Source organism: Impatiens glandulifera, chromosome 3 (genome assembly GCF_907164915.1).
Source record: "Impatiens glandulifera chromosome 3, dImpGla2.1, whole genome shotgun sequence".
In the NCBI taxonomy this organism is placed as follows: domain Eukaryota; kingdom Viridiplantae; phylum Streptophyta; class Magnoliopsida; order Ericales; family Balsaminaceae; genus Impatiens; species Impatiens glandulifera.
The window spans coordinates 61,061,938-61,076,279 of NC_061864.1; the positions used below are offsets into that span (position 1 = coordinate 61,061,938).

At 25.9% G+C, this 14,342-nt stretch overlaps 1 protein-coding gene across 1 annotated transcript; it reads left to right on the forward strand.

The window, feature by feature from the left end:
- The first annotated feature begins 11,007 nt into the window (after positions 1-11,007).
- On the forward strand, positions 11,008-13,183 carry LOC124931273. Its single transcript, XM_047471705.1, has 2 exons — positions 11,008-11,191; positions 11,915-13,183. The coding sequence occupies exons 1-2, from the start codon at positions 11,114-11,116 to the stop codon at positions 13,073-13,075; spliced, it is 1,239 nt and encodes a 412-aa protein (XP_047327661.1). The 5' UTR covers positions 11,008-11,113; the 3' UTR covers positions 13,076-13,183.
- Positions 13,184-14,342: the final 1,159 nt, after the last annotated feature.

The window sequence follows — 14,342 nt, forward strand, 5'->3', positions numbered from 1 at the left end:
CATCTCGGCTTCTCAAAACCTTATTGTTAATTGGATCATAACACTTGTATTCCCACTTTTTATCACCATAACCCAAAAATATGCATTGCCTAGTTTTTGCACCTAACTTAGATCTCTCATCTTTTGGACATGCAAAAATGCTCTGCAACCAAAAACACGTAAATAGTCATAACTAACATCTTTACTTGATCAGACGCTTTCTGCACATTTATTATTTAATGTCTTGGTAAACGAATAATTGATCACATACATTGTAGTGCTCATGGACTTAGCTCAGAAATTCTTAGCCAACATGGCATGGGAGAGCATACTTCTCATCCGTTCGAACATTGTTCTTTTCATCATCTATGATAATCTATTTTGTTGATGGAGTTTTGGGCACAGTTTGTTCATGTCAAATACCCAACATGTACTCTCCCCCATTATCTAACTACACCCTCATTAGTTTATTGTTTGTCTCTCTTTCAATCAGTTTATGAAAAACCTTAAACTTTGCAACCTCATCCTTGGACTTTATAGCATATGCCCCAACCTTCCTAGATGCATCGTATATGAAGATTACAAAATAAGAAGCACTACTTATGAATTTAATTTTCATATGACCACATACATCTATATGGACTAACTCAAGGATATTCTTTTTCAATTTCACATTCAAATTACTGAAGGAGACTTTGTTTTGCTTACCCTTTGAGCAATGCTCACAACTTTAAGATGAGCATCCTTGAGATTCGAAAATTCATTCCTCTTAATCAAAATATTCCGCCATTTTCACCAATGTGACCTAGTCTCTTGTGCCACAACTCACAGGATGACTCCATCATGACAGAATACGTTGCATCATAGACAATTTTCAAATTTGTCTTTTGTTAGGAATAATATTTTCTTAACTCGTGCAACAACCAAGGAACCCTTGCTTAGCTTCCATGCTCCACCACTGAAAATATTATGGTAGACTCTATCATCGAGCTTACTTACAGAAATTCATTCTCAAGTTAGGAACATGTCTTACATCTCTCAAAGTCAGGAAATAACTCATGTTTATCATGATTCTAACATCACCAAGACCAATTATCTTGGACACACCATAGTTACCCATGTGAATCTAACCATGCTCACTAGCTTTGTAGGACTGAAGTAATATGGAATGAGGCACCTGTGTCAACAGTTCATGTTATTTCATTTAAAGACGTGTTAAGACATGAGTCTTGACCTTTATAAGCATATGTCAGTTACCATTCGAAGCATATGTAGATGTATATGCACTCTCTTCTTTCTTTTCGTTGGGCTTCACCATACCCTTTGCTTTATCATTTTTAAATTTCCAGCACTCATTTTCCAATGACCCATTTTCCATAGTAATGACAAACACCATACTTCTTCGGAGCTCTAGACTCACCCCTACTTGAACAACTTCTATTATCCTTTGACCTTCCTCTATTATTCACTGACTGTAATCACTAAAAATCTACACACCAATTTATAAAATTAAAATACTTATTTTAATTTATTTTTGAATAAATAAAATTAAAATAATTAATGCCATGGCCAAAACTCAATTAAAATAGTTAATTAGACTAACTATTGTGATAATTAAAATCCTAATTAATTAAGGAAAATAGTCAAAAAAAAAAATTAAAATTATTTGGGATAAATTTTGTACTCATTTACCTTAAACTAATTTTAGAAAAACAAATAAGAGATTAAAATAAATAATTTGGGATGAAATGAGGTACATTTCATCCCAAAATATATTTATTTAACCTTAAAATATACAAAAACAAAATAAAATAAATTGGTAAAATATTTGTCATATTTATTTTAATATTTTGTGTATTTATAAAGATCAAAATTAAAGCCAGAAGGGTGAAAGAAAAGTTAATTTCAAACAAACTCTTAAGGTTTAAAAAAAAAATTGTGATCTAGTCTAGCCAAAATCCGGAAGAAATCCTATAAACATATTTACAGCTTTTGGTACCTATATTTATTTGGGTCCGTGGTTGATCAGTCTCTTGGGAATCCATAGTTGAATTATTTTGATGAATTTCTCATTTTGTATGGTTACTAAAGCAAAAGATTTTGGTTTGCCAGACTTCTTTCTGTCAGTTGTTGATTCTTTAACTTTATAGGATGGTTTTTGTCGAAAACTTCTTAAAAGACTTGCTGGCTCCCCTCTTATTGGGTTTAAGTCAGCTTGAAGTTGGCTTTAGGATCCGAACCGAGCCCATTGGATCAGTGATTCTCATCCTACAGTCGGGTATCTCTTTTCTTGTTCAAACACTCCATGATTCGATAACTTTCGAAATAGTTAAATTGAAAAAACTCATCACAAACAAGATAATTTGGATCGAAAAAGTGTAGTAATCACCCCCAAGAACACACAACATCTAGAGCCCATATGGAAGGAACAGATTGATAGTCTAACATTATTGGCAAATGTTTAAAATTGAGAACAAAACATTGATATTGGAAGACTTCTATGCTTGTGTAACATTTATATTTTCATGAATGTCTCTCAACAATATTCAAATTATTATTTTTATTGAAATATAATCAATTTGATACAAAATTTTCATTATAGTTAAAGGGATTTTTTTTTTTTAATTTGACTATTTCTTTTCAATTCAATTGTTTGAATTTTTTTTATAACTTTATTAAAAAAAATATTATTTCTGCATTTAAGTATAAGATATTTTATTTTTGAGAACGAAGATATGTTTTAAAAAATGTAGGGACATTTAATATGGACTATATAGATTGTATTTGTATTTTTTATTTATTTTTATTATGAGATTGAGTTTATATTAACTAATTATTTATACAATTGTAAAATTTAAAAAATGCTGGTTGAAATTATATTTGGTGCCTTTTTTAATCTTGACTATATAAAAAAATATTATTATTTCCATGCGTTGAAATTGAATATATTTTATTTTGTTATAACGAATATGTCATTTTTTTTTTAAATGTAGGGACAAAATTTAATATGGACTATAAAGATTGTATTTATATTTATATTTGTATTTATATTTTATTTTATTATAAGATTGAGTTTAATATTTACTAATTAACAAATTATTGATACAATTGTAAAATTTAAAAAATGCTTGATAAAATCATATTTGATACCTTTTGTATCTTGATTGTTTATTTTCAAATGAATTTTTTTATAACTTTATTAACAAAATTATTATTCGTCATTAAAATCGAAAATATTTTATTTTTCAAAAGGAAGATATGTCTTTTGAAAATGTAATTATAAAGTTTGTATTTGTATTTTTTTATTTTATTATACTAATATAACAAATTATTGATAAAATTGTAAATTTTAAAAAGTATTGTATAAATTAATATTTTGTACCTACTTGTTAATATATTTTTTTTATCTCTCTAGACGTCCTCTTTGTGTTAGTTTTCAATCTTTGGCCGCCTTCTAAGTTATGCCAAGTTTCAATCTCTAAAGCTGCTGAAATTTATGTCTAGGATGGTTAATATAGAACTAAGAGCACCTCCAATTCTTCTTGGTGTTCTTTCTTTCGCCTTCTTTTTTTTGCCTTTTCTCTATCTCCCAACTAGGTGGTGTCAATGGAAGAATTTCAACCACTTTCAATTCAATTCCTGCCATTTTCTTACACCAAAAGGAGAATAGTTCATGGAGCTGATGATTGTGGAATCGAGTGTGAAGAAAGGGTAGTGCAAAGTGTAAGATGTATTTAAAATTGTAGAACTAGTAAGAAATTGTATAAGATCCATGAATAATGTAATTGTAACCCATGATGAAATAAAAGTAAACTAGTTGAAATGTCTTCTTCAATGTTTTTTTTTGTTTGTTTTACTTTTATTTGAATGTTGGTTAAATATTAAATTTATGAAAGAAAAAATGTAAACAAAACTCATATCAATGTACATAGTGAAAAGGCATTGGTCTCTCACAATTTAAACTTGGAGTCACTCTTCATTCTAAAAAAACAACTAAATAAATAAGTTTTGGCCTAACTATATTTAGGCCAGTTCCAACCAGACATCACTATTTTTTTCTCCAACCCGACACGCATAAGCAAAATGAGAATTTATTCTCTCTAAACAAAAAAACGTTGTTCCTGTTTATTTTTCAATTTCTTTTATAAATTTTTAAATAAGTCTTTGAAATATATACACTTTTAAATTTAAATATTAAACTTGTTTATATAAATTATTTGAAACATTTTATTTGCTTTATAATTAAATATTAAATTTTATTATACTTCAATTTTATTAAATTTATTTTTTATTTTATTATATATTTTTACATTATATTTTATAATTTGAATTTTAGTATAATATATTTATTTATTTAAATATATTATTATATTATATGTTAGGTATGAATTATTGATATATAATTAATTTTATCTTAATTTTATTAAAAAAAGATTAGGGTTAAATATGTAAAGTTAATAAGGTTAAAAAGTTAGTGTAAGAAATGAATATTCTAAGTATATTTTGAGTTTTGAAATGAGTTTTTTGATTGGAGATGAATTATTGTTTGAAGTGATATTTACTGTATTTTGGGTTTGGGAATAAATTTGTGAGTTGAAAATTGTATTAGGACTCTTTTGTGTTGAATGGATAAGAAGTTTGATAACATGCTCATTTCATTCCAACTATAAACTAAAAATAGAGAGGTGAATAAAAAAAATACATAACAAAAATTAATTGAGTTTTGGGCGGTTCCATCCTACGTAAATAAAGGTTTTTTTTCTTTTAGGTCTAGTTTAAAAAAATTATAATAAAAAAAGTTATGTTTGGTGAGATTTGACACAACTAAAATAAAATCCTCAATTTTATCTTCAACTGTTATGCTTAAAATCACAATAATTTAATTGTATATTTTAGATTTTTAGTAAATGAGGTGTATGAGAAATGGACTGTTCTGATGGCTTGTTGGATTTATCTAGGGCTAGCTCTAACTAGGTTGTAAAACCTCAAAGTTAAAATACCAAAAATATACTATAACAATTGTTTGGGTATAATTTGATTTCTAATACATAAGATTATAATTGAAACATAATTCACATTTCCACATTCTTAATTATATAATCTTAAATGTTTACAAACAAACATTTCTCAAAAATTAAATTTGAACTTATACATTTTTTACTGTTTTAATATTTCAAAATAAAATAGGTTCAAGTTGAGACCAAATAATACCAAAAGAACATACAACTCTATCATTTTCTATTCTTGTGAAGACAACCAAATATAATATAAGGATTATTTTGTATATGACGATAGAATATTTTTAAATCATAAACTCTCAATTCTGAAACATCAACTTATTGGATATATTCATGTAATGATTTTTTGGTAATTAAGCAGTACATGCACATGGTGATTAAATAACTTTATTGAGCATAGTTAATTGTTTAAAACAATTAACATTAGCTTACAAACAAGTAAAATATATAATATTAGATTTATAAATCAGATATTCTAAAAATTATTAAACCTGCTCAATATTTTGTACATAAATTTGTTGGATATAGAATTGGATGTAGTTATCATACTTAACTCCAACCCCTTTAGTTATTTCCTCTCTTTTTTCTCTAAAGAGAAAGTTGATCGTTGTTTCTTGTTTAGTCACTCCATCTTCTTCGGTCTTGAATCAACGTACAAATAAATGAGTTAAAATATCTTTAGTTCAAAAGACCAGGAAAAAATCATGTTACGGTTAGGTTATATAGAGTCGTTCAGTAACGATTATATAAAGTCGTTACTAATAAATATATATCCGCCGTTACTAATAAAAAGTTTCAGTAACACCTCTATAACGTAGTTAATAATATTCGTTACAGAAGACCTTTTTCTACTAGTGAACGAAGCTTGTTAGAAAATAAATGAGTTAAAATATCTTTATCGAAAAATAGATTTTCTTTTATAATATAATATGTAGATTAGATATTTATAAAATATAGATATATAAAATAACATAATTGTTATAAATTGATTCACACGATATTCATGACCTACCTAATGCGCAGTTAAATTTTCTCTCCTAATTAACTTTTAAATTGAATTGCTAATCGTTTTTCATTCTTATCTATATTTAAATACAACACTTATTAAGAGACAAACCAAACAGCTTCTTCATATTTTGGGGACTTATCATGGAGAACTGCCCTAGCAACCAAATTCAACAAGCAATCCAAAGTCGTCAAAGAATCCCTACGGACCAACGTCTGGAGAAGGAAAAAGACTAGTGAGTTGAACATTACATGTGGTCTCAATTCACGTTATTCTCCGCGTTTAAAGAATATCTTATCTTTCGCTTCCCCGAATATGGAGTCAATTGCAATGCGATTTTTCAACAATCAAAAACTCCATAGTAGAGGAAGCTGAATTTCTTAGGGTAGATCAACTTTGGATGGACTAACTCGTGAATTTGTAGAGGTGACGTCAAATCTTTTGGATTAAGAGGAAGAAATGAAAACAAAAATAGACGCAATGATAGGGTACACCAAATGAGGTCTTTCTAATCTTTGTAATGAACAGGTTCAAATGTTTCAAGGATTCACTTAAAAAAATTTAGAGTTATGTGCATGCAAGAATAAACCAACTCAAATTAAAATGGTGGAGTATGTGTTGTGTATTAAAAAAAGACATTCGAGTAATTTTAATATTTATATTTTATATTATAATAACAATGAATTGAAAAAATAGTCCTTATATTTCCATTAAATTTATTGACTTGTGAAAAAAAACAATGGATGGTTTTATTGTATCTTGATTTTTATGGAATTCCCATCTTGTTCCAAATGATGAGATTTGGTAGAGGATTTCGTCTTAATTTTATGCCCTTCATGTCATTAACCACTAATTTAACCTATAGTATAAGTTAACATTCATATTACAAGGTTTCGTGTATTTTTATTAAGAATACCATAAATTAAAATTGGAGGTCAACACGTTACGTTGGAATCTTGTTAACTTTTAAAATTGTATTTAAAAAGGTAAGATATCAAGTAGTTAAGGGTTAATCGATTTTCTTAAATAAAGTAATTTATTAATGAATTATTACTTAAAAACAAGCATTATTATAAATTTCAGAATTCATGCATAACTAACTAGTGATAAAATATAATAATAATAAAATTTATCATAGTAATACCCAAATTATAATTACATATCTAAAAAATAAATAATAATAATAAAATATTTATATTTATTTATTAACAATATTTATTTAAAAAATTAATAGAATATTTGTGAAGACAATTGATGATTAAGCTATTTTATAAATATACAATGAAAAAATTAAAAAATTAAAAATTTTTATATTTTAAATTATTAAAATTTATTTTATCATTATATAACAATACTATTTAAATCATTTTATCAAAAATATATTATTTTCTCAAAATTATCACCAATAATTATTTATTTTTTTCCTATATGTTATTAAAATAATCTAAATTCGAACCAACAAGACCTAAATATATTTATTTAATAATATTTAATTTATTCAACTTTTTCAATACAAGCTTAAATATGTTTAAATTTTTTACATGTCATAATTTATTTATTTACAATTACTTATATATATATATAATGATGCTTAATTTTGAAATTATTCGTATTGTCGAATCTAGAGATGTGGTTAATTTGAATATATTTGTGAGGGTAAATAAATATTTGAGTCGGATTCTGGGTTAACCCGTCCATAAACTTAAAACGGTTAAAAATAAAATTAAAAATGCTATAAATATGAACTCGCAACCGAACCAAATAAGTACAACTCTTTAACCAACTAGGCTAATAACACTTTATATTTTTAATTCAAAACCAAATTTGATAAACGCAGAAAGTTTTAACAATATATTTTTATCTGTATACATCGCAAGAGAATCTTACTAGTTACTATAATATATGACATCGATGTTATTTAAATCAAAATCAATCTAGCCCGTAACATTAACTTTACGCTGAATTCGAATATACAGGTGACTTGTAGGTTTACTAACGTGTCGCCTTCCCATTGGATTACTTTTACCTTCCCCACAAGACAAAACCCACGTGTGTCTTGTTTTTTTTTTTAAAACGAACCTCAAAGTACACTTTTATTAATAAAATATTTATTTTTTTAATATTAAATATTGATCCTATAAACTAGAAAGATAAGTCAGAATTCACTTTCGGTTGAGTTATTTAAATATTTTAATTTAAAAAATATTATCTCATTTATTTTTATAAATTATATTATTTTATTTATTAATCAATATATTAAAATATTATTTTATTTAAATTTTTATTTTTTATTTTATTATTATACAATAATACTCTTGTAAGTCTTTCTATTAAAAAACCTTAATTAATTTAAATTATAATTTATAATATTCAAATTTCAATAAAATATTAATATTTTAACTCATAATCATTTAAATTGTTAATAATTAAAATATAAAAATGATTTTATTTTTTATAATATCAATTTAGCATAATTTATTAAGGTAATTTAAGTAATATGAGTTTATGTCTAAACTAAAAGTCATGATTATACTATTTTTATATTTAAAAATAAAATAAAAATTCATTTATCCAATTAATAAAATATATAAATTGAATTTATTTTTAAGGAATAATTCAAAATTTTGATGAATTTTGTTAGTAGACTTAGTAGAATGAAATTATAATAACTTTTAAAAGTTATTAAAATTAGAAAATAGAGTGATTTGGGTGGAAAAAATAGTAAGAAAATGGTTAAGGAAGTGATTTATAATAAATTTTAGATCAAACTGAAAATAAAAAAAAGACTTTATTAACAAACATAGACTAGCCTAGTGCCAACAAGAGGTGGATATCCCCCAGGCTTCCATGAGGTCCTGGGTTCGAGCCCGTCAGGCGGCAAGTTCTGCGCCTGGTTAATTGGTTAAGTATGTTTACGGGCTATGTACTTAACCCGCGGGGATTAGTCGCACTCCATAGGAGCAGCGGAACCCAGCGTTCTCAAAAAAAAAAACATAGACCGATTTAGATTTTAGTTATTTGAATAATTTAGAAATTGAGGAAAATAATGATTAGTGATAAATTATTATTTTTTATTAAAATATTTAAAGGGTATTGATATATATATATAAATAAAATTAAAAAAAATAATAATAATTAAAAATAAATTTTATTTAAATAGTTTAATGAATGAATTGAGTAATTTAAAATAAACTAATTTTCTATTTTTAAATAACCTGAGATAACACAAAAAAAAAATAATTAATATATTTGGAGGATAACTGAAATAAGATGATTAACTGATCAATTTAGTTTGGAAATATATTATAATTTCTTATTATGGTAGATCACTGATTGATTTTAATTGTCATATTGAGATTGGTTAGGTATGATGTCTAGTTCTTTTCAATTCATTTTCTTCTTCCTTTCAAATTCTTTTACATCTATGGAAATGTAACATTCATGTCATAAATAAATAATATATTAATGCCAATCTTTGAAACTGAAATTGGGTAATTATTCTGATATAAAAAGAAACTTAGTTCAATTAACACATCACAATAATTATTAGATTATAATGGTTTATTGTTAAAGTTAAAAATATAAGTTATTTTAATGGAATGATTTGATGAATTTTTTTTTATTAAGACATTCAAACTGATTTTTTTTCTAAAGATTTTTAGTTTGATTTAAAATAATAAAAAACTTTAAAAAGAGGTGGGATTTATTTTATTTATTTATGAAATAACATTTTAATTCTTATATGATTAATTTAAGAAAAATAAATCAAAATAATAAATTACTATTTAGTTTAAATTATTTAAATAACTTAAACTAATCAAATATAATTTTAATCCCTCTTATTCATTATATCACCTAATTCATTAACGAAAATATCACTTATCTTAAATTATTATTTTTTTATTTTATTATTATATATTTATACCCTATAGTTTTATCAAAAAAAAAAAAAAATTCTAAACCTCAATAAAATTATAATGGAACATTAATTAAAATCTAAATCTGAACAAAACCTGCACATGTAATACTAGAAAATTAAATATTGTGAAATGTATTTGATCAATCTTATTGTTTTTTTTTAATGTTTCACTTATATTAAAAAAATATAGTGTAAACACACCAACTAAAACATTAAATTAAACAAAAAAAAATACAAAAAACATGAAAAATACAAATTCGTTACTTTTAAATAATTGATAAAGACGATTAAACAAAAAATTTCCTTTGATATTTTATCATTCAAATGATGGATTATTAAAATAACCATTTTTCATATTAAATAAGATATTTTTCAAATAATCCACTATCAAACAAAGAAACGGACTCTATATTCCGCGTACATAAAAAAATATGAAAAAAAATTAAAAAAAATTCTCATTTCAATTCAAGATGATGACGTGGATGATTCTAATTGGATGATGACGAGACACGCTAAATAGCAAAACACGCAATTTGACCACTCCACGTGTCACTCGCCACGTATATATCTCGTCTTCCCCATTTCTCCTTTCTCTCTCCTCACAAATTCTCTCTCTGTATCAATTCCTCTCTTTCTCTCTCTAAACAAATCCTCTAGCCTTAACAATGGTGAAATGGTCTCCATGGCCGCAGCCTTCATCGACGTCCACCAGGAAGTTTCAAGTCACGATCAATCAAATCAAAATCGAACAATTCATCGACAACGTTGTCAATGCCGCCTCCGATTCCGTCTCCGATCAAGGATCTGAGAAAATCATGACGATTGAGATGAAATGGAAAGGCGCTACTAAGCCAGGTTTAGATCGTCTCGTTCCATTAAATTTCAACCGTTCATCACAGCCGAAACACGTCTCAACCGCCGCTACGGTAGCGGCAAAGAAAGACGAACCTATGATCATCGAATGGAACGATAAATTCGAAAACGATTGCATATTTCCGATCGTCGGTGGCACCTGGATTGCATCGTTTACATTGTTATACGTGAGTAAATCGATCTCTCTTTCGCGATTGTCGATCTAAATTTATTAATACCTAAATTAAGCTTTGATTATAGGGATTGAAGATAGATGGAAAACCTAAATTGACTGTAATCGGGAAATTGAACGTGAATTTAGCTGAAATCGCTTCGGAAATGGTAGAAACCGTAATCGTGAAAAAGTTTCCGATCAAGTTAACCGTCGCCGGCGAAGATATAAACGCCGTCTTATCCGTACGTTTTCTTTTCCGTTATATTTATTTTTTATTATTAAAATAATTTTAAAACGCCTTAAAAAAAGTATATTATTTTTGTAGTTAATTTTATTTAGTTATATGTATAAACATTAATATTGAAATATATTTATTAAATTAATTACTTTAAATCAACTTTTTTCTAATTAATTTTGTTGACCAAGGTATTTTGGGGATTTTGTTCAAAAAAAAAATATTTTAATTATTTAATATTTAGAATTATAGTTTGTAATCACCATGAGTTGATTTTGGGCTATTTAACAAATTATGATTATAAATTAAATAATTCTTAAAAGATATATTATTTTAGTCTTTTTAATTGGATTAGGATTTTATATTTATTAAAATTATATATTTATTATGATTTTATATTTGTAGAAATTATATTTATTTTAGAATTTTATATTTATTAAAATTCTATATTTATTAGGATTTTATTTTTTTAAGAATTATATTTATTTTAGGATTCTATATATCTCTTAGGATTCTACAATATCTTTTAAGATTCTATATTTATTAGGGTTTTAAGGAAGAGTTTGTTATATATATATAAACTCTTGAAATTCTATATTTTTATATTATTGCAATCTCTGTTCTCTGATTTCTTCAATATCATTCATTCTCTTACGGTAAGTTTTATTTTTGTTGAATAATTATTTGAAAAGTTATTAATAATAAGAATGAATCAACTTCTTCAATGCAGATAAGCTTTCGATTTGTGGAGATCAGAAATTCACAAGATTCATCAGTAACGGCTAGTCAAAATCACACCATGGCCGATTCATCAACAACGGAAGAATATCAAATCGACTCGGATGACTCAGTCAATTTCAACTCAGATGAATCACCCAAGAAAGAAACCGATCCAGATCAAGTCAAAAGAGGCAGATTCTTTTCATGGAAGAGAAGACGATTAAGCTTCTTCATGGGAAGGAAGAAAGTTAAACCGTCAACCGCCGCCGTCGACGTCGACGTCGAACCCTTTTCCGGCGGCAATAACGATGGTGAATGGGAATTAAAGGAATTTGTAAGCAGAGATAACAAAACCATCTTAACATCCCCTGTTTTCCTATCTTCATTCGATCAATGCAGCGAAAAAGCCGCCGGAGAAAGCGCTTGCACAGCTCTAGTCACGGTCATATCTAACTGGCTTCATTCACATCCAAAAGAAACTCCGACTAAATCTCAATTCGATACATTGATAATCGAAGGTTCATCCGAATGGAGAAAGCTGTGTTCAAGAGAGGATTTGATAAACCAGTTCCCTGATAAACATTTCGATATGGAAACCGTCCTGGGAGCCGGTCTCCGGCCGGTAGGGGTTTGTCGGGAGAAATCATTTGTGGGTTTCTTCGGGGCAGAGAAATTCGATTGCTTGAAAGGATTCGGGATGTCGTTTGATGATATATGGGATAAGATTTCAGAAAATGAGGAAAGTAGTATCTATATTGTGAGTTGGAATGATCATTTCTTTGTGTTGAAAGTTGAGAAGGATGTTTATTATATAATTGATACATTAGGGGAGAGATTGTATGAGGGATGTAATCAAGCTTTTATATTGAGGTTTGATGAATCGAGTAGTGTTCATAGGAAGGTTGTGAAAGATGATGAAGATGATGAAGAAGATTCAACAACAGATGAGGATGAGGATGAAGAAGATTCTGATGATGAAGAAGATGAAAGGAAGGAGATTGTTTGTAGAGGAGGAAAGGAGAGTTGTAAAGAGTTTTTGAAGAAGTTTTTGGCTGCTATACCATTGGAAGAACTTGAGAATGAAGAAAGGAAAAAGGCAGTTCCTTATTTGGCTCTTCATCAACGTTTGCAGATTGAGTTTGATCTTACATTGCCTATTATTCAATCTTAGATAGAATTATGTTATGGTTTTGTAATTCCATTTGTGTATAATTAGGGTTCTTTGGTATGAACTTCTCTTTTCTTAATTAGAAAACTTGTATTGGTACAAGATAAGAACATATGTTATCCTTCCCAACAATTATGGTTAATGGATTGGTTAGTTTGGATATTGGAATGTATAATCAAATTGTTTACATTAGTTTTAGTTTTAGGAAATTTTGATAATATAAGACACATTAATTTTGTTTAAAAAACAAATAACATTGATAAAAAAAACTTTTGGGTTGCAATCAGATTTTACTAAAAATTTAAGAATTATTAGTTTGATTGTTTTTCGATTAAGTTTTGTTGTTAGATCATAAATAACAAGATGATCCAATATCATTTATCATTCCACAATTAGACAGGTTTTCTTTTCTATTTTATCTTTTTTTAATCTTTTTTTTCTCAAGTATAATATATATTTCTCTTAATTAATTTTATTATTAATTTTATATAAATATATTTATCCATTATCGTATAAAATGTTTATATATATTTTCTAATAAATAATTCTTTTTAAATCATTCAATCATAAATCAAATTAATTATATAGATAATATATATAAACAATTTTTTTCCTCATTTATAATAAATAATAATTATTTTTCATCACTTATAATATATATAATAAAACTAGATAATATATAAACAAATTATTTATAAATAAGTTCAATCATAATTAATTAATTTTATTTTTTTAATGAATTAAATTTTTTCTCTCTAAAATATATATATAATAAAAAAAATAAGATAAATTTTATTATTTTCTTAATCGTATATATATATATATATATACATTTTTTTTTCTCCATATATATTATATTCTCTTCTATTATTAATTATATATAAATATATTTTATCTATATTATTATTAATTATATATATAAACATTTTCTCTTTCACTATATATTATATTCTCTTTTATTATTAATTATATATAAATATATAATCATATAATATATATATATTATTTTATCAATAACTTTTATAATTATATATAATATTACATATTTATAAAAACGCAAAATTTTTTAACACTTTATTTATATATATATAATAAATCTCGGATTTGCAAGTGATTTTTATCTATAATTGTAGACAAAGTCAAAACAATAAATTAAAATTAAATTTAGTTTAATTTTTTGTTATAAAATTTATTAAGAAGACGTATAGCTCAGTGGTAAATACAAGAATTGACGTATTCAATGTCATTGTTTCGAGTCTTTACACCATCC